General features: G+C 40.2%; 2 protein-coding genes across 5 annotated transcripts in view; one reads left to right on the top strand and one right to left on the bottom strand.

The window, feature by feature from the left end:
• TIPIN (TIMELESS interacting protein) lies at positions 1099-21200 on the top strand. 3 transcript variants are annotated; one of them, XM_001925231.6, is made up of 9 exons: positions 1137-1191; positions 2221-2284; positions 2930-3067; positions 3191-3269; positions 3652-3727; positions 6258-6380; positions 6611-6674; positions 12572-12778; positions 15943-21200. In XM_001925231.6, the coding sequence occupies exons 3-9, from the start codon at positions 2938-2940 to the stop codon at positions 16131-16133; spliced, it is 870 nt and encodes a 289-aa protein (XP_001925266.3). In that variant the 5' UTR covers positions 1137-1191; positions 2221-2284; positions 2930-2937; the 3' UTR covers positions 16134-21200. The 3 variants fall into 3 exon arrangements, with proteins under 3 accessions (XP_013848769.1, XP_001925266.3, XP_020955948.1); XM_013993315.2 differs by lacking the exon at positions 2221-2284 and having other exon boundaries at positions 1099-1191; XM_021100289.1 differs by having other exon boundaries at positions 1180-2284; positions 15943-19055.
• Positions 18214-21201, bottom strand: part of DIS3L (DIS3 like exosome 3'-5' exoribonuclease) — a 42063-nt gene continuing 39075 nt past the window's right edge. For both annotated transcript variants that reach the window (XM_021100270.1, XM_021100274.1), the window contains 3 exons: positions 19635-19780; positions 18864-19038; positions 18214-18776 (listed from right to left, as the gene is read on the bottom strand). In XM_021100270.1, the coding sequence (XP_020955929.1) occupies positions 18468-18776; positions 18864-19038; positions 19635-19780 (630 nt within the window). In that variant the 3' untranslated portion in view covers positions 18214-18467. The remainder of the gene's footprint in view (positions 18777-18863; positions 19039-19634; positions 19781-21201) is intronic.

The following is a 21201-nucleotide window of genomic DNA, read 5'->3' as shown; positions in this document are numbered from 1 at the left end:
TGCTGCCAGCTTATGCCACAGCCATAGCAGCGCCAGATCTGAGCCACATCTGCGATCTACACCACAGCTCATGGCAATGCTTAACAAACTGAGCAAGGCCGGGGATCGAACCCACAACTTCATGGTTCCTAGTCGGATTCGTTTCTGGTGCACCATAACGGGAACTCCCTGGACTCACTTTAAAATAAAATTGGAGTTCCTAGCAGTGGCTCAGTGGAAACTAATCTGACTAGTATCCATGAAGACGCAGGTTCAATACCTGGCCTCGATCAGTGGGTTAAGGATTAGGCCGTTGCAGTGAGCTGTGGTGTGGGCCCGCTGCTGCAGCTCGGATTGAACCCCTAGACTAGGAACCTCCACATATGCCCGCTGTGCGGCCCTAAAAAGACAAAGAAAAAAAACAGGTAACATATTTTTGACATTCTTTGTGCCTGCAATCCTAACACTAACTCTTTACAGCCCCTTTTCTCAGCTCATTATTCAGTAATTAATAGAATAATAGAATTTTTTTTTTTTTTTTTGTCTTTTGGCCGCTTCCCGCGACATATGAAGGTTCCCAGGCTAGGGGTCGAATCGGAGGTGTAGCCGCTGGCCTAAGCCACAGCCACAGTCACTCTAGATCCGAACCGCATCTGCGACCACAGCTCACGGCAACGCCAGATCTTTAACACACTGAGCAAGGCCAGGGATCGAACCCGCAACCTCATGGTTCCTAGTCGGATTCGTTGATTCACTGCGCCACGACGGGAACTCCAATAATTAATAGAATTCTTATGCTCAAAAAGTTGTTAGTAACTCTGAAGAATCGGTAGTTTCTCATTAAATTCCGTTTGCTTTTATCCTTTATAATCCATCCACAATTCAATTTTCTAAAAACCTGAGACCTTTTCCAAAGTATAGAGCACCTAAAGCGTAGGGAACAAGAACTTCACGACAAGACGGCTAAACTCGAACGAATTTCAGAGAGTGGAAGCGGTGAGGAGGAGAGCGGTGCAATGGACAGGATACCCCAAAAGGCGGGGACAAAAATGAATGGGCGGGGCGTTGGAGAGAGGCGGATCCGGTAGGCCCCGCTGGGGATTGCGCAAATTTGGCGCCAACTCTAAGGGAGCGTCTCGCGAGAGTCTCGCGAGAAACGTGTTTTCCCCTCCGCGCCAGGCGCAACGCTGTGGCCGCTGCAGTCCGCTTGAGGTGAGAGGCGGGCAGGCGGGCAGGCGGGCGAGTGGAATTCCCGAGGAGGAAGGAGGGCTTTAGGCTGGGGAGCGGGGATGCCGGCTGTCGCAGGGAAGGATAAGGACATGACAGAGACCGACCCTGGGCTAATAGGGGCTGGAGAGGAATGGAGGCCTGACTGGGTATAACCTGTGGGGAGATGAGGTTGGTGGGGACAAGAGCGGGCACTTGTACTTTTTGTTTCTGTCTCGGGCCTGCCTCTAACCAAGGTAGAGGAAGGGAACGTGTGTCAGGTCTGAACAGGGGCTTCTTAATATAGGAGGCATCCTGTGAATGTACAGTGAATGAATGAGTGTGGTTGAACTAAGAGAGGATAGACAGTGGAGCTACGACGAGGAGAAGGTTGGAGGAGAGGGATGGGATGGGAAGTTTTGAGGTTTTAGGGCTGGTTAGCAAATGAAGTCGTTGAGTTATTCTGGTAGCACTTCCTGGCGAAAGGGGCTTCTGTTTTGGTAACTTGGAAAAAGTTGGACTTTGAATCGCCAAAGGTCTGGGAATGAATTATAGTTTGGAATTTCTTTGTTAGGGGAGATCCCATTGTAGCTCAGTGGAAACAAACCCCAGTAGTATCCATAAGGAGGCGAGTTCCATCCCTGCCTCCGGGTTCAGTGGGTTAAGGATCCGGCGTTGCTGTGAGCTGTGGCTGTGGCATAGGTTAGCAGCTACGGCTCCGGTTCAACCCCTAGCCTGGGAACCTCCATATGCCACACCTGTGGCCCTTAAAAAAAAAAAAAATTGTTAACTTTCACTCCTTTGGGAGTCTGAGTACTAGAGGAGGAAGTGAAGAGAATTTCATCAGTGTCTAAAATTACGTTCTATTTGAGAAATTTGAAAGCTGTGAAGTAAGATGCCACTACTTTGGACCTCTGATGTGATGCCTAGAATGGAGATAAAAAGTTAGCATATCATCTGTAAGTGATTATTAGAACCATGTGGGTAACTGAGTGAAGAGGGCCTAGGATGAAGTCTTGGATACTTAATGACCAGGTTAGAGGAAGATGAATCTGCAAAGAAGATCCAGAAGGAGTGTCCAGGAAGGGAGGAAAGCAAGGTGAGTACTGTTGCAGAAGTCACTTTTCTAAGAAAAACATCTGATCAAAAGTGTTCAGATGTTTCTGAGAGGTCAAGTAAGGTGGTACTGAAAAGCATTCTTCCAGGTTATCAGCTTGAGGATTATTTCCATTTCTTCAAAACAAAAACAAAAAACCTTTAAAAAAGAAGACCAATATGTAAACAGTATTTTTTTTTTTTTTGCTTTTTAGGGCTGCCCCCGAGGCATGTGGAAGTTCCCAGTGTAGGGGTCGAATGGGAAGTACAGCTGCTGGCCTATACCACAGCAGTAGCAACTCAGGATCCTAGCCCCATCTGCAACCTGCACCACAGCTCATAGCAATGCCGGATCCTTAACCCACTGAGCGAGGCCAAGGATTGAACCCAAAACTTCATGGTTCCTAGTCAGATTTGTTTCTGCTGCACCACTATGGGATCTCTAGTAGGGTCTACATTAGAATTTAATTCTTCTAATTTCTATCTTTAGTTCTTTTTTTCATAACTTATCTTCACTTTGCTTCATGATGTGAGTTTGAAATATGATTTAACTGACTGAAACACATGCATTTTGCTGTAGGTGGAACTTCACTGTGTAATAGGAAGACTACTTGGATGAATAAACATGTTTACTCTTTTTTTCCCCTAGAGGGAAAGATGCTAGAACCACAGGAGAATGGCTTGATTGACCTACCAGATTATGAGCGCATAGAAGATGAAACTTTTCCTCCATTCCCACCTCCAGCCTCTCCAGAGAGAGATGGTGAAGGAGCTGAACCTGGTGAAGGTCTGTATAGAGTTCCAAAGTGGTATCCATGTTCAGCTATCCATCTGTCAGCTTAAAGTGATACATTTTATAAATGAGGTTTTAATTATTTAAGTAATAATAAATCTTGGTATATTTCACCAGAATCTGGGAGAGGAGCACCTGTTCCTGTACCTCCAAAGAGAACAGTTAAAAGGAATATACCCAAGTTGGATGCTCAGAGGTAGACTTCCTCTTTCCTTAAACATTTATACTTATCTTTCATCCATTTTTTTTTTTCCCTTTTATGTTACAGGCTTTTGGTTGGGATGATTTGGAGATTAGATATTTCTAAAGACATTTTTCTCAGTTCGTTAGATGCTCGCTCTCTCTCTGTCTTTTTTTTTTTTTTTTTTTCTTTTGGCCGAGCCTGTGGCACATGGAAGTTCCTGGGCCAAGGATAAAAACCTGTACCATAGCAGTGACCTAAGCCACTGCAGTAACAACGCTGGATCCTTAACCTGCTGCGCCACAAGAGAACTCCAATCTTTTTTCTTCTTTATGGTCTTGGTTTGCCCTTGATGGTTCTAGAAAGCTTGACTTTTGAAACATATTTCTATTCACAGATTAATTTCAGAGAGAGGGCTTCCAGCATTAAGGCATGTGTTCGATAAAGCAAAATTCAAAGGTAAAGGTCATGAGGTAAGAAATGTATCATTTTTATTTTAGACCTTTGTTTTTTATGTTTTTAAAAATATCACCAAAACTGTGGGTCCATTATCATATTCTTTGGAGTCTTAGAATGTTTTGTAGATATGGTCATCCAACATCCTAAGTCTTGAGAAGCTGTGATGTAGTGGAAAGGACATTGTTTGAAGAATCAGAAAACATAGTCTTTTGTAGCCACTGTTTGGTTTTAGGAAAATCACATCCAAGTCTGTAGCCTAAAATTTGTACTTTATAATTCGAGGAGTAAAATTTACTTTGTCTCCCTCAAAGAGTGACTTCATGAAAGCAAGGACTTTAACTGTATTAATCACTTTTCTGTCTCTAGGATATGACACAGTGTCTCGTTCATAACAGACATCAGTTAAGTTTTGCTGAAAATTGAAGATATTTAGAAACTGTCAATCACTGCACAAATGTACATTTTAAAATTTGAGTCATGTAGAGTGTTGATACATTTTTTGCATATGATTATCTTTGTAGGGCTTTGTGGTTTCTGAACTATTTTCAAATATATTTAATTATCAACCTCTGAGGTAGGTGCTAGTCTGTTATCTAGTTAAGGAAACTGAGTTTTAAGCAGCCACTGTCAACAGTTAAGGGCAGAGATTGCCTTTCCATTTCCTTTTTTCTTTTTGCTTTTTAGGGCCACACCTGTAGCATATGATATGAAGGTTCCCAGGCTAGGGGTCGAATCAGAGCTACAGCTGCCCGTCTATACCACAGCCACAGCAACGCCAGATCCGAGTTGTGTCTGCAACCTACACCACAGTGCACGGCAATGCTGGATCCTTAATGTAGAGTGAGGCCAGGGATTGAACCCTCAACCTCATGGTTCCTAGTCAGATTTGTTTCTGCTATGCCATGATGGGAGATCCAAAGAACTTTTATCTTTATCAGAATGAGAATGATAAGACATTACACTCTTAGTATTACATACATAGTTACTGGTAGAGTTGATTATTTGAACTATAGCTTCTTATACAAGATCAAATACCACCCCAACAATAAGCAAATATTTGAGTACTTGCTTTGTGTCAGGCACTTTACTTGTATTACTTAAACATCTTAACAATCCTATGAGGTATGTGTATTATTCTCATACATTAAGGAAAAGGCACAGAGGGGTAAAGTGATTTGTTCCAAGTCAATAGCTATTAAGTAGTAGAATTGAGATTTGAATCTAAGCAGTCTAATCCACAGCCTTTGCTTTGAACTACTCTTCTAATTTAAAATACTATAAGAGGAGAAGAAAATACTTTATAGTAAAATCAGAAATTTGGAACTTTTCTCATTACTCTGGTGTATTAAACTTTGTTTCATTGTCATTAAAATTTTTTTTTTAATGTTAAGTTGAGATTTCAAATACAGAGAGGTATTGTGGTCTGAGAATGTTTACAGTGTTCTTGCTAGTCTTTGGTATTTTGCCCTTGGGATTTCTGAATATATATGTGTGTGTGTGTGTGTATATATATATATATGTTTTGCGTGTATACATATATATATGTTTTGCGTGTATATATATATATGCTTTGCGTGTGTGAATATATATGTTTTGTGTATATGTGTGTGTGTGTGTGTGTATATATATATATATATATTTTTTTTTTTTTTTTTTTTTTTTTTTTTGCTTTTTAGAGCCTTACCTGTGGCATGTGAAAATTCCTGGGCTAGGGGTCAAATCAGAGCTACAGCTGCCAGCCTATGCCACAGCCACAGCAGCAGCAACGTGGGTTCCGAGCCGTGTCTGTGACCTACACCACAGCTCATGGCAACACCAGATCCTTAACCCACTGAGCAAGGCCAGGGATTGAACCCACAACCTCATGGTTCCTAGTCGGATTCGTTAACCCCTGAGCCATAAAGGGAACGCCAGGATTTCAGAATATATTTTTACAGAGCTAATTCTCAATGCTTTCCTCTCTGTATATGATTTAGGAACCTGTCACTTTTTAGTTATTTCTAAAAGATATCTTGTCATATTAAAGTTTCTTTTTTCCTCTGATTTAAAAAAATCTATCCAGTGCTCTTGTAGACTGCAGTTCTCTAAGCCCTTAGTAAATATTTTTCTTCTTAAAGTTTCTTCTAACAGTTTCTTTTTTTTTTTTTTTTTTTTTTTTTGTCTTTTTGCTATTTCTTGGGCCACTCCCGCGGCACATGGAGGTTCCCAGGCTAGGGGTCCAATCAGAGCTGTAGCCACCGGCCTATGCCAGAGCCACAGCAACGCGGGATCCGAGCCGTGTCTGCAACCTACACCACAGCTCACGGCAACACCGGATCATTAACCCACTGAGCAAGGGCAGGGACCGAACCCGCAACCTCATGGTTCCTAGTCGGATTCGTTAACCACTGCGCCACGACGGGAACTCCTTCTAACAGTTTCTTAACCTTGTAAATATAAAAGGACACCAGTGACTTTGGCACTACTATTCAGTTCTGAAATCTGCTAACAAGGTCATTTGTGAGAATGAATCTTCTATTTAGCATTTTTATTTTTATGTGCTAGGCTGAGGACTTGAAGATGCTAATCAGACACATGGAGCACTGGGCACATAGGCTATTCCCTAAACTGCAATTTGAAGATTTTATTGACAGAGTTGAATATCTGGGAAATAAAAAGGAAGTTCAGGTAGGTGTTGAGGTTATCATGTATATTATTCATAATGCTAAATTATATAAGGATAGATTTAGCTGAGGCTAAGTTAGCTCTTTGGAGTTTTTATTTTGCAGTCTGTTGTAGTAGAGAGAAGGAAAATTAATAGTTATTTGAACAACTTTTTTTTTGAAACTAAGAATTGACTCATTGACTGTTTTCCCCCAAATGTAAGTGAAAATGTAAAAGTATCTCTTTATTTTCAGACCTGTTTGAAACGAATTCGACTTGATCTACCTATTTTACATGATGATTTTATTAGCAATAATGGTAAGAATATAGGTTTATCTTCTTTATTATAATTTTGCTTATAGAAATGGATCTAGTTGGGGTAGGCAGTATTATAAGACTGGGTTCTTAGTTTATTTTGAATGTACAATTTAAAGTACAGTAAATAGGAATGAGTTAAGATGCCTTGATACATCTAGAATGTTGTATATTTGTTTCTTACAGACATGGCAGTAATGCCATTAAGAGATGTTGTAAAAATATATTTAGCCACAGAATATGAGCCTTTGAGAACTCTGATGGTGACCCATTCATCCTCTGTAGTGTTTATTAATAAAAATATATGACAAGATACCATGTTCACTTACATGTCCACCGTTAAAAACAAGTGGCTCTAGGAAATCAGAATAATTTGATAATGAAATAGTTCACATTTCACTCAAGAGTGTATAGGACTTTAGTTAGACTTACGTGACTGTTCCTGGTATTGATTGCATTTGTTAGTTGTACAGTGCAACCATAGGCAGTCACACACAGCAAAACATATGGTTCCTGCCGACAGGGTCTGTATAGTTATCAGATTTTCTGTGCGATGGCTCCATACATGTTTGTTGGTTTTTGCTTAAAAATGTTTTTAACAGATGTGGTAGAAAGTACAGGTTCCATATCAAACACCCCCAAAGTTATTTATAAATTGCTTTTAAAAATGTGAAGGATTGAGATTTAAATAATCCATAGGATTTTATAAATGGAAAGGAACGAGTTATTAGAGTACTAAATCCCATAACATATACCACTGGGTTAGTTAGCTTATTCATTGAATTTTTTGAGCTGCATACTATGTGCTAAATGTTCAGGGATAAAGATGAATGAGATCAGACCCCTTGCTTTGTGGTCTAACAGACTAGTGAACCGGTAATGTGCCAGTAGACTGCAGGGTGCTGTAATTGGAGATGAACAGGAGATAGTGTAGGGTACAAAAGCGAACATAGTTTTAGGTTTACCTAGGGGAGGAGAAGGTTTCACAGAGGAGGTATAACAAGTACTTTGAATGATAAGCAGTAGAGGTCAGGCAGAGGTGATTTTGGATAGAGGGAACCACTTAGTCACAGGCGTAAATGAACCTGGCACCATTCATGGAATTATAGGCATGCTGCAGTATAGGGTACATAGAGGAAGCCTCTGTCAGAAAGCCTCGTTTTTTTTGAATGTTTTCTCTATCCTAAGAGAAGAGTCTCCAGACCTTTTGCATGAGACACTTCAACAGTCAAAATGTATTGAGCATTTTATTTTTCTAATACATGTACTACTGTACTGATAAGATACATAATTTACATAATTTACATTTTGTTCTCACCAAAACATTACAGTTTTTTGGCGGGGGGGTCTTTTTGCCTTTTCTAGGGCCACTCCTGTGGCATATGGAGGTTCCCAGGTTAGGGGTCTAATTGGAGCTGTAGCCACCTGCCTATGCCAGAGCCACAGCAACACCAGATCCGAGCCGCATCTGCGACCTACACCACAGCTCATGGCAATGAAGGATCCTTAACCCACTGAGCAAGGCCAGGGATCGAACCTGCAACCTCATGGTTCCTAGTTGGATTCGTTAACCACTGAGCCATGACAGGAACTCCCAAAACATTACAGTTTTAAAGTAAGAACAGTATGATTGAATAATCTACTGAATAATTTTATCAAAAATCTTGGGCTAGTACTTACTGATCTGTGATTTTCTTTTTTTTTCCTTTCCTTTCTAGGGCTGCACCTCCCCCCGCCCCCCATATGGAAGTTCCCAGGCTAGGGGTCGAATTGGAGCTTAATTCACTGTGTGAGGCCACAACCTCATGGTTCCTAGTCAGATTGGTTTCTGCTGAGCCACTACAAAACTCCAAATTTTTTTTTATTTTTATTTTTTTCTTTTGGTCTTTTTGCCTTTTCTAGGGCCACTCCCGCAGCATATGGAGGTTCCCAGGCTAGGGGTCTCATTGGAGCTGCAGCTGCCAGCCTACACCACAGCTCACGGCAACGCCGGATCCTCAACCCACTAAGCAGGCCAGGGATTGAACCCACAACCTCATGGTTCCTAGTTGGATTCGTTAACCACTGAGTCACGACAGGAACTCCTTTTTTTATTTTTAAATTTTTTTTGTCTTTTTAATGCCGCACCCGAGGCATATGGAAGTTCCCAGGCTGGGGATTGAATTGGAGCTGCAGCTACCAGCCTACACCACAGCCATGGCAATGTAGGATCCAAGCCGAGTCTGCAACCTATACATAGCTCACGACAACGCCAGATCCTTAACCCACTGAGCAAGGCCAGGGATCCAACCCAAGTTCTCATGGATACCAGTTGAGTTTGTTAACTGCTGAGCCATGACAGGAACTCTTTGATCTGTGATTTTAAGGTATGCTTTGTAGATTTAGTTTTTTCTCCCTAGATCTTTTTTTTTTTTCCTTTCTTTCTCCATTTTTGGCCACCCTGCAGCATATGGAGTTCCTGGGCCTGGGATCAGATCTGAGCAGCAGGCGCCAATGGCATATGGAATTTCTAGGACCAGGGACTGAACCTGTGCCATAGTAGCCACCCAAGCCACTATAGTGACAGTGCTACATCCTTAACCCACTGTGTCAGAAGAGAATTCCGCCTAGTGCTTTTTTAAAAATAGCACTTATTTCCCTTTAATTATTAAGTAGTTTGCTTAGCTGTTAGTTTATGTGTATCAGAATGCTGACGTCCTGTAGCACATTGAATATTTCTGGCTTTAGCTTCTTTGCCACAATAGCTTACCTATGAATGTCACAGTGAATGAATTTCAAGTGTGGTTCTAGTTTTTTAATCCCATTTTTATCCTAATCAAAATTCCATCAGTGTTTATATTCACATGATTTTTCCATAAGACATAGTTTGTATTAAAGATGTCATTTACGGGAGTTCCCTTCGTGGCTCAGTGGTTAACGAACCCCAAACCCAACTAGGATCCATGAGGATGTGGGTTCAATCCCTGGCCTCGCTCAGTGGGTTAAGGATCCGGCATTGCTGTGAGCTGTGATGTAGGTTTCAGATGCATCTTGGATCAGGTGTTGTGGCTGTGGCATAGGCCAGTGGGTGTAGCTCTGATTTGACCCCTAGCCTAGGAACTTCTGTATGCTGCAGGGTGCAGCCCTAAAAGCAAAAAAAAAAAATCATTTACTATTGAAGAGATCTTTCATGGCTCAAAAAAAGTCGTTTTTTATGTATTTCATTATTAGTAATTCAGAATCCTATAAGCCCTATAAGGTGAAGCATATTAGAAACCTTATATATTGCATAATTGGTTCTAATACTTGTTTCTTAACTTTTCCAGCAATGTTTTCTATATATACTCCATCAATACTTCCCAACAAAGGAATGCATTTTAGTTTAGTGCCACATTTCTTTTTCCATGTTAGGAAGGAAAAGGCTTTTTGTCTTTCATTATTAAGGAAGACACCTCAAAAAGGGTTGATTGTAAAATGCTGGATTAAATATATGATTTTTAAACCTCACTGGAATAATTGTAAAGGTTATCTTTATGTTTTAAATGTTTTGCTAATGGTGATGGTTTTTAACAAATGTCATTAGCTAATACTTCACTGTACAATTACACACAGGACAAGAATATATTTAAATTTGTATTTCAAATATAGTTTGAACGAGTCTTGGAGTTCCTGTTGTAGCTCAGTGGGTTAAGAACCCAGCTAGTATCTATGAGAATGCAGGTTCAATCTGGCATTGCCACAAGGTGATGATGTAGGTTGCAGATGTGGTTTGGATCCATTGTTTCCGGCGCTGTGGTGTAGGCCAGCAGCTGTAGCTCTGATTCAACCCCTAGCCTGGGAACTTCCATATGCTGCAGGTGCAGTCCCAAAAAGAAAAGAAAAAATGGTAGTCTTGATGATTTTTTTTTTTTGCCCCCTTGTCATATCTGATGAGGTTATCTTTTTGTTTTTAACCCCTGTAATGTGAATGATACAGAGAGAAGGTAAAGTGTCAGCTTTGCCATTTTCTTAGTTCTTGTTTGTAGTTCTTTTTCTTCTACCTATAGGTATTTTGTTATGTTGCAGAAATCTTTTTAAGCTACCACTTGTGCATTTGGTTTGGTGGTTTTGGTTAAAATAGATACTATGTCAATTTGCTTAACTGGGCAGTCAGAATCAGCTGTATGTCACAATATGTTGAAATTAAGAAATGAGTGAAGATCCAACTCCACCCTTCCACAGTATGAGCTGCCTTGAAGGTAGCTTACAGACTAGATGATAACTGTCATATGGAGAAGTGATAGTTAGTCTCTGCCAGTCCTTTTTTTGGTCTTTTTAGGGCCTCACCTGCAGTATATGGAGGTTCCCAGGCTAGGGGTCCAAACGGAACTGTAGCCACTAGCCTATGCCACAGCCAAAGTCACAGCAACTTAGGATCTGAGCTGCATCTTTGACCTACACCACAGCTCATGGCAACGCCAGATCCTTGACCCACTGACCGAGGCCAGGGGTGGAACCTGTGTCCTCATGGCTACTAGTTGGGTTCATTAACCACTAAGCTATGACGGGAACTCCTGTCAGTCCTTCTTTTAAATATAAATTCGTTAAACTTAATTAAAATTTTTTTTTTAAATGAAAGATCTAATATTTACTTTTCATACCACTGTGGATTATTTTAGGGACATCCTACTTTGAGATAACTTGTGTACAGGGCTTTAAGAATTTAAGATTGGAATTCCCATCATGGCTCAGTGGTTAACGAATCCAACTAGGAACCATGAGGTTGCAGGTTCAATCCCTGGCCTTGCTCAGTGGGTTAAGGATCTGGCGTTGCTGTGAGCTGTGGTGTAGGTTGCAGATGCAGCTCGGATCCCACATTGCTGTGGCTCTGGTGTAGGCTTGGCAGCTACAGCTCTGATTGGACCGCTAGCCTGGGAACCGCCATATGCTGTGGGTGCTGCCCTAGAAAAGACAAAAAAAAAAAAAAAAAAAAAAAAAAATTTTATTAAGATAAATAATGTAGGTGGAGTTCGAGTCGTGGCTCAGCATTAACAAATGCTAGTATCTGTGAGGATGTAGGTTTGATCCCTGGCCTTTCTTAGTGAGTTAAAGATGTGCTGTTTTCGTGAGCTGTGGTGTATGTGGCAGATGTGGCTCCAATTCAACCCCTAGCCTGGGAACCTCCATATGCTGTGGGTGCGGCCCTAAAAAGAAAAAAAAAGATAAATAATGTAGAAAACACTGAATTTAAGAAAACTGACTTGGAAGTATTTTCACAGATCTTTAAATTTATTTTCCTTTTTATTTTGTGTTTGGATTTTACCATATACAAAAATAGCCTATGTAAGATTATTATTGTATATCATATAGGCAATATGGCAAACTCCTAAAATGTTTTTGATGTAAAACAAAGATATGTTTTGGAATCTTTAAGTTCTTTTATTAGCAACAATGAACTTTTGCTTTCTGTTCATGCATGTTTTGAAACTAGTATTTCATTTAACTTATAATGCCTCTTTGAAATGATGAATAAATATTTCTCCTACTTGTTTGAATCAAATATGTATTTGTGGAGTTCCCATCGAGGCTCAGCAGAAACAAATCTGACCAGCATCTGTCAGGACACAGGCTCAATCCCTGGCCTTGCTCAGTAGGTTAAGGATCTTGTGTTGCCGTGAGCTGTGGTGTAGATTTCAGATGCAGCTTGGATCCCAAGGTGGACCCTTAGCCTGGGAACTTCCATATGCCACAAGTTGTGTCCCTAAAAAGACAAAAAAAAAAAAAAAAAAAAAAAAAAGTATTTGTAACATTCTCATACCTCAAATTGTTTCTTAAGGTCTGGAACCTTGTTGCTTTGAACTGGATTTCAGTTAATACCTGCATAAACTCTTTCTAATTAGTTTAACACTGCAGATGTACTAACCCTTTCTTTTCTACTGCAGATGATGTTGGAGAAGATAATGGCCATGATGTAACTGTTACTGAATTAGACCCCTTTTTGACAAACTCATCTGAAAGTGCAAAGTTTGCTTCTGAGTCAAGTAGAAGCCTAACAGAAGAACAACAACAAAGAATTGAGAGAAATAAACAATTGGCCTTGGAAAGAAGACAGGCGAAGCTACTGAGTAATAGTCAATCTCCAGGAAATGGTAAATTTTATGCTGGATTTTATATGCTACCATTAATATATCAAGGCCTGTTAGAAATGTTAACTTCTTTACTATTTCCCAAATAAAATACCTCTAGGAATAGAAAAACATGAGAGAGTATATTATGTGTATTTTAGAGAGAGGGAGCACAAGGGCTAGTAGCTGCAATCCTCAAAGAATAAAGGAGTCCAAGACTGTTTTCTGGATAGCTGAGTATCTCTTTAAAAATTATTTTAATAATTTAAATTGATTCTGAATCTTTCAAAAACATATTCTTCCCTGACTTCTAAAGTCACATGACATGTAATTTTATCTTCATGATCATAATCATTAATTATTGTGGTACTCTCTTAAACATAAAATGCTCTTCATCCGTTGAGAATTTTAGAGCCATTCACTGTGACATAAATAGGTCCTAAAATGCTTTTTGTTGCATTGTCACTTCTGTTGTGAATTCTGTTTTCTTTTTTGTTGATTCCCCTTTCTCTTTTAAAACTGCCTTAAAATTTGCTGTTTTTAAAATAGTATAGAAACTAGACAACCAAGTTCTGTTAAAACTGTATTTAAAAGTAATTGCAGATTGGTTTTGAATGAAGCATGCATGATTGCATGTATCTTTGTCAATTTCCATTCCAATTTTTCCTTCTGAAATAGGAAAGTAAAAATTATAGTAAGTAGTGGAGTTCCGTTGTGGTTCAGCAGGTTAAGAATATGGTGTTGTCGCTGTTGCAACTTAGTTGTTGCTGTGTACTGGTTCAGGCCTTGGCCTGGGAACTTCCATATTGCCACTGGCACAACCAAAAAGAAAAAAAAAAAAAAAAAGAATTATAGTAAGTAATGAAGATAGCATGTTATAAAACAATTTTGACCCCAAATAATCAAATTCTTGGTCAAAATTATTCAGTGGTGTTATCATAATTTTTTCCAGTTACGTGTTCCTATCGTGGCTCAGCAGTAATGAATCCCAGCCAGTATCCATGAGGGCCTTGGTTTGATCCCTGGCCTAGCTCAGTGGGTTAAGGATCTGGTGATGCCATAAGCTGTGGTATAGGTTTCAGATGTGCTCAGATCTAGTGTTGCTGGGGGTTCCCCTCTTGGTGTAGTGGTTAACGAATCCGACTAGGAACCATGAGGTTGCAGGTTCGATCCCTGCCCTTGCTCAGTGGGTTAAGGATCCAGTGTTGCCATGAGCCATGGTGTAGGTCACAGATGTGGCTTGGATCCTACATTGCTGTGGCTCTGGCGTAGGCCAGCGGCTACAGCTTCGATTAGACCCCTAGCCTGGGAACCTCCATATGCCTCGGGAGCGGCCCTAGAAAAGGCAAAAAAAAAAAAAAGATCTAGTGTTGCTGTGGTGTAGGGCAGCAGATGCAGCTCTGATTTGAGCCCTAGCCTGAGAACTTCCATATGCTGCAGGTGTGGCCCCTAGAAAGACAAAAAATAATATTTTTTCCAGTTGGAAATGAATTTAATTTTTACTTTTACGAATGGATGTTTTATCCCACCTTGTGAAAAATTACATGAGGATACAGCTATTATTGATGGCAATATCTTCCTTGCTGTCATTATCAAAGTTTACCTGGAAATAAGCATTTTAAGGCTCATCTTCTATTTGTAATATAAAACTCAAAAATTTTCCAAATAGGAGTTCTTGTTGTGGTGCAGCAGAAACGAATCCGACTAGGAGCTGTGAGGTTACAGATTCGATCCCTGGCCTCACTCAGTGGGTTAAGAATCCTGTGTTGCCATGAGCTGTGGTATAGGTTACAGATGCAGCTCAGATCTGGCGTTGCTGTGGCTGTGGTGTAGACTGGCATTTGCAGCTCCGATTAGACCTCTAGCCTGGGAACCTCCATTTGCCACAGGTGTGGCCCTAAAAAGACAAAAGACAAAAAAAAAAAAATTTCCAAATAGAGGAGTTCCTCTTGTGGCTCAGAAGTAACAAACCTGACTGATAGCCACGAGGGCACAGTTTCAACCCCTGGTCCCACTCAGTGGGTTAGGGACCTGGCGTTGCTGTGAGCTGTGGTGTAGGTCACAGATGTGGCTCAGATTTGCCGTTTCTGTGGCCGTGGTGTAGGCTGGCAGGTGTAGCTCTGATTTGACCCCTAGTCTGGGAACTTCCATGTGCCATGGGTGTGGCCCTAAAAAGACCAAAAAAAAAAAAAAAAAAAAATTTCCAAATAGAAATAAGTATGTTAAATATTCTTTTTTTTTTTTTTTTTTGTCTTTTTGTCTTTTGTTGTTGTCGTTGTCGCTATTTCATGGGCCACTCCCGCGGCACATGGAGGTTCCCAGGCTAGGGGTTGAATCGGAGCTGTAGCCACCGGCCTACGCCAGAGCTACAGCAACGCGGGATCCGAGCCGCGTCTGCAACCTACACCACAGCTCACGGCAACGCCGGATCGTTAACCCACTGAGCAAGGGCAGGGACCGAACCCGCAACCTCATGGTTCCTAGTCGGATTCGTTAACCACTGCGCCACGACGGGAATTCCTGTTAAATATTCTTTATTGTAAGTCACTTTGATATGCAATTCTTAAGAACATTTTTTTTTTGGTCTTTTTCCAGGTCCGCACTCACGGCATATGGAGATTCCCAGGCTGAGTCTAACCAGAGCTACAGCTGCCAGCCTGTGCCAGAGCCACAGCAATGAGGGATCCAAGCTGCGTCTGTGACCTACACCACAGCTCTCGGCAACACCGGATCCTTAACCCATTGAGTGAGGCCAGGGATCGAACCTGCCACCTCATGGTTCCTAGTCGGATTCGTTAACCACTGAGTCACTACGGGAACTCCGTCTTAAGAACATTTGATGTTTATTTAAAAAAAAAAATTTTTTTTTTTTTTTGCTCTTTAGGGCTGTACCTGCAGCATGTGGAGATTCCCAGGCTGGGGGTCGAATTGGAGCTAAAGGTGCTGGCCTGCACCACAGCCACAGCAATGCCAGATCTGAGCCGCATCTGCGACCTACACCACAGCTCACACCAACGCTGGATCCTTAACCCACTGGGCAAGGCCTGCAACCTAATGGTTCCTAGTCAGATTCCTTTCCATTGTGCCACTACGGGAACTCCACCTGACCTAAACTTGAAGAGATTTGTATTTATCAGGTAAGAGTAGACCAGGTTGCTTGTAATGAGTAGTGGTTCTTTCTCTTTCAGACTTGCTAATGAACACACCCAGCGCACAAACACTTGAAAAGGATAATAAAGGTGAAGATCAAAAAGAGGAAGAATCAAATGGATTTAACAAAGAACTTCTAGACAATCCTCATAATGATGCTGCTGCCAATACTGTAAATGAAGAGGAGGACTTAAATATAGAGATAACACAACTGGACCAATCCTTTTAAAAGGTACAACAGTAACTTAAGTCATCTAGAAATGTTACTGCGGTTTGATAGACCTCAACTGAGAAAAATCTATTAATTTACTATCTTCAGAATTTGAGATGACTACCACTTAGTCTGCTTTACGTAAAAATCCTTATTTAGTGAAACTTTTAAAGATTCGTCTTTAAAATCTGGTATTGTATATAATGATACTTGTTTCTTATTAACTTTCATTCAGTCTATTTATTGTCCTTAGTGTTTATTTTTATAATAGGCATGACTTTGTAAAAATGATCGGTAGTTAATAATAAGTAGCTTCTGCTGCTAGTGTGCCATTGAATGCCCTGTTTTACTAAATTGGGTGGTGTTTTAAGTTGTAAATATATAAAAATATTAATGTTCTTTTTCTAAAAAATAAAAATTCCACACACTATCCCTAGAGGCTTTATAAAAATTTCTTACTGCTATTTATTTATATTTTTTGCCTTTTGTCGCTTTTTTTTTTAGGGCTGCACCTGTGACACATGGAGACTCCCGGACTAGGGGTCTAATTGGAGCTGTTGCTGCAGGCCTATGCCAGAGCCACAGCAACGCCAGATCCGAGCCACGCCTGCGACCCACACCACAGCTCACGGCAACGCTGGATCCCCAACCCACTGAGTGAGGCCAGGGATCGAACCCACAACCTCATGGTTCCTAGTCGGATTTGTTTCCACTGCGCCACAACAGGAACTCCTCTTATTGCTATTTAGTTCTGCACTTTATACTTGTGGTAAAATGTTAACAGTTGTTATACATGTTTACATGTATTTTGGGGAGTCACATTAATACTTAAAAAGTCACAACATGAGGAGTTTCCACTGTGGTACAGTGGGGTAAGGAGTCAGCATTGTCTCTGCGTGGTGCCGGTTTGATCCCTGGCCTGGCACAGTGGGTTAAAGAAGCCAGCATTGCTATAGCTGCAGCTCTAAGTTGATTCTATATGCCATGGGTATGGCCAACACAAAAAAAGAAGAAAGTCACATGAAGAGTGCCTGGCCTGCATAGGTGCTAGGGAAGTTCAAATGCTCCTGACTAGTTAGAAAAACTTGGGAAGTATCATAGGGAACACAGACCACTTTGGGAGGATTCACAGGAGACCTTGAGTTGGCAGGCAGGCCAAGGATTGGGAAGAACATGTACCATGATGATACAGAAATGAATAGCTAGGAAATACAAGATTTGGGAATGGTGAATATAAGGCTGAAGTGTTAGGGCCACATAGTGAAAAGACCTAATTGGAGTTTTTTCTGCCTGAGTTTATCAACTTGGTAGAGGGGTAATTATAGACTGGAAGTACCATGTTAAGAGTTAGGTTTAAAAGTCTTTCTAGTTCTTGGCAGGAGATTTCCATGGGAGAGAGGGAAAGGCAAACCTAGTTTTTACAGATTAGGACATGGGAAGGTTGCTTTTTGTGGGAAAGACTGGCAGAGAGATGGTGCTGAGTAAAAGGTCTGTAGCAAGGGTTAAGGCCAGTGCAGCTGCTCATCATCTGAGGAGGACCACTCAACAAAGTGAGAGTGTGAAAAGAGAGGTGTGAGAGAATGGACTCTATCCTGTGCACCGCACCCCACTCTCTATGCCCTAGCCCCAACCAGTGCCAGGGACAGCAGGGGGCATTTGAGTCAAATGTGAAATAGGTTTAAAGTGGATAGGACCATCTCATTATCTGAACGTGAGAAGTTAATCTGACAGATGTCAGAGGGACCTATGACCCAAACGGCCCAATGTAGCAATTACTGGAAAAATTAAAATTTACTTTGAATTAACTGATTTGTCTTTTTTTTTGGGGGGGGGTCTTTTTGAAGGCCGCACCCGTAGCACATGGAGGTTCCCAGACTAGGGGTCTAATTGGAGCTGTAGCCGCCGGCCTACGCCAGAGCCACAGCAACACCAGATCTGAGCCTAGCCTGTGACCTACACCACAGCTCATGGCAACGCCGGATCCTTAACCCAATGAGCGAAGCCAGGAATCGAACCTGCAACCTCATGGTTCCTGGTCGGATTCCTTTCCACTTTGCCACAAAGGGAACTGCCCAGAAATAACTGATTTGAGACAAGCTAACCAAAAGTCAATTCTGGGTTTATTAACAAGGCAACCTGATTTGCAGAGCCATGACTCAGTATCTAATTGTCTGAAAAATCACTTTCCATAGTAACCTAATTGTACTTTATTTAATGCAAATTTAATACTGAGAAAAATATTCCACACATACCAACTAGAACACTGGGTGACACAGGAAATTAGATATGCATGTCGAAAAGAAGGTGAAACATTCACATACGACAAAGGTCTTTCAATGAAATAAGAGTATTTCATATTCCATAACTGTTCGAAACATCCAGTAGAGCTAGGTCTCTTATCTCCTCTAGAAGTGTGTATAGGCTTCTTCCCTTTGTTTGGCAATATTTTTGATAGTCTTCTTCAATGACATTTACTTTGACTTCTTGAGCAAGCTGAGCTTCCTCCACAGATCTAGTTACTTCTTTTACTAAGTCACTCTTTAGCAAGAGGGCACTCTGATGAAAAAGTTCAGTATCTGGTATCATGTATGGTTTGTTGCTTATTATTTCAAGCCTTATTGTATCAGCATGGCAACGGGAGGCCTGTACAGATATTCGCACCTATTATAGAGGAGAAAATGCGTATTACTAAATTACATTCTTTGTTCTTTGTATTGAAAGCTGTATTTAATGTACATACAGACTTACTGTTATATGGTCAAACAAGTGGAATGTAACAGATTCTCCTCCTGTTGTGGTAGAGGTGATTTTGTTTTGAAATCGTTGAAGGGATCCTGGTTTCCATTCACAATGGCTATCTTGGCCGCATGAGATCACCAGACCATCTTTATTTTTTAGATAAGCAGCACCTTTAATCCCAAACCTGAATCATTGCCAGAATTAGAATCCAGGGATATTATATTCTTAATTTGCATATCTTATATACTTATCTAGAATGCTAGTTTTTCTTCTAGATTAAAAATGGCTTTTCCAAAAAACCAAAAACCAAAAAAAAAAAACCCCTACAGCTTTTTCTCTATTTACCTCCAAGCATCTCTTCCACTGAGCAGATGGAAACAAAATGTTTTGCTAAATAAGTAAAATTCTATCCTAAGAGTGATACAGATGTACTAAATTCTAATCTCCTTTTATACTTAAATAATGAATTTACATTATGTACATGTGGTAACTACAAAAGAGTTGCATTTATTTTAAAATGTTTTATTTAATTAATTAATTTGGCTGCAGCTGCGACACGTGAAAGTTCCCAGAGCAGAGATTGAACCTGTGCCACAGCAGCAACTCAGGTTGCTGCAGTGACAATGCCAGATTCTTAACCTGATGCTCCACAAGGTAACTTCTAAAAGTAAATGTTTTAATAAATTATATTTAATGTACTGTTTATATCCAGTGTCTGTACTTTTAGATTAAGTACAGACATTACTTGATTTCTTAACTACTGTGTTAGAAATAACGTACCTTGGTATAAATACAAGCACACCATTTGTCCTAATTGAATAAATAACCCCATCAGATATGCAACGCTCCTCAGTGTCTGGGTCTTTGTCTTTAAAATACATGCATTGGAAGAGCTCAGTAGACTGCTTCTGACAGTGCTGTGCTGCCTGGAAGAAGAAACACAACCCCAAAGCATGATGACAGACTTCCCTGACACTCCCAGAAGAAACATGGGATTCATAGTCTCACAGCAACAATGTCTTTTGAAAAAGGCTAGGTTTCAGAAAACTATTAATAAAAATATTCTCTATTATGAATTATATCAATTTTTGTGAGACCCTTTATCATTCCCTCAAAAACGTCTTAAAAGATTTTAAGAAAACTTGTTTGTCATTCAGGGAAAGTGTCCAGGACTATGTTTTACCTTTATTTTCAAGTCTTTCCTACCAAAACCCTGCTGGTGGAAGTATAAATTAGAGGGCAATTTAGTAACATGTATCAAAGTTTTATTTGTGCACCCTTTTGACTCAGCAACTCATTATTACCAGGAATTTTATCCAGGCAAATTGTGAGAAGTCTGTAAAAGTGTATACCAAGGATGCTTGTAAACTAGATTGCCTGGACTAGAGCTGCCTAACAGAACTTTCTGCAGAGATGGAAATGTTCCGTATCTGTGTGGTCGCATAGGTAGCCACTAGCCCAGCATGTCTCTTGGGCATATGAGATGGGCTTAGTGCAACTGAGGAACTGAATTTTAAATTTTTATTATTTTAAGTTTTAATTTTTTTTTTGCTGTTTAGGGCCACACCTATGGCATATGGAAGTTCTCAGGCTAGGGGTCGAATCAGAGCTGCAACTGCCAGCCTACACCACAGCCACAGCAACGCTGGATCCAGGGTGGGGTAGGGATCAAAGCCAAGTCCTCGTGGATACTAGTAGGGTTCATTACTGCTGAGCCATAATGGGAACTCTGAATTTTTAATTTTTAAGTTAAAAAAATTTTAATTTAAATAACCAAGATAGGGAATGGTTATAAGACTGTACAATATCAAACTAGAACATTGGATATAAAAATTATATTAAATATTCAGTTTCCAAACTTATGTATCACCAAATGGTCTAGTGCAAAGCTGTGCAACATTATGGCCACTAACTAGCAACAATATAAAACAATACAAAGCAGCTTCTAAAACAATGATATAAGTATATTGACAAGGTGTGCTTAATGTGTGTTTAAAAGGCAGATTTCAAACAGGTATGATCCAATATTTCTATAAATAAAAAGCACTATCTGGAATTGTTAATAATGGTTATCTGTGGGTGGTAAGGTGATACTGTTTCACATGTCTACATTTTTAGAAGAATGTTTAACCCGTGTCAAATCTCAAAATCAACATTAAGTTACTTCAGAACATTTGTCAATGTATTGAGTTACTCAACAAACTTTATATTTTTCCTATTTCATTGTTGGAATAATTCTAGAGTTCAATTTCCTAGAATATGTGGTACTTCATTCTGTTACACAATAAAGCTGATACTCTGTTAGCAAAAGAGATGATGGGTAATAGAATTAAAAATTCCCTCTTAC

Source organism: Sus scrofa, chromosome 1, assembly GCF_000003025.6.
Source record: "Sus scrofa isolate TJ Tabasco breed Duroc chromosome 1, Sscrofa11.1, whole genome shotgun sequence".
Classification (NCBI taxonomy): domain Eukaryota; kingdom Metazoa; phylum Chordata; class Mammalia; order Artiodactyla; family Suidae; genus Sus; species Sus scrofa.
Note: the sequence above shows the minus strand (reverse complement) of the source record. Positions and strands in the feature narration are given on the sequence as shown.

Excerpts from the sequence above, each read along its gene's own strand:
- TIPIN (XM_013993315.2), top strand. The coding sequence starts at position 2,938 with ATGCTAGAACCACAGGAGAATGGCTTGATTGACCTACCAGATTATGAG. Across the intron at positions 3,728-6,257 it reads TCAAAGGTAAAGGTCATGAG|GCTGAGGACTTGAAGATGCT; the intron begins GTAAGAAATGTA and ends TTTATGTGCTAG. Across the intron at positions 6,381-6,610 it reads GAAATAAAAAGGAAGTTCAG|ACCTGTTTGAAACGAATTCG; the intron begins GTAGGTGTTGAG and ends CTTTATTTTCAG.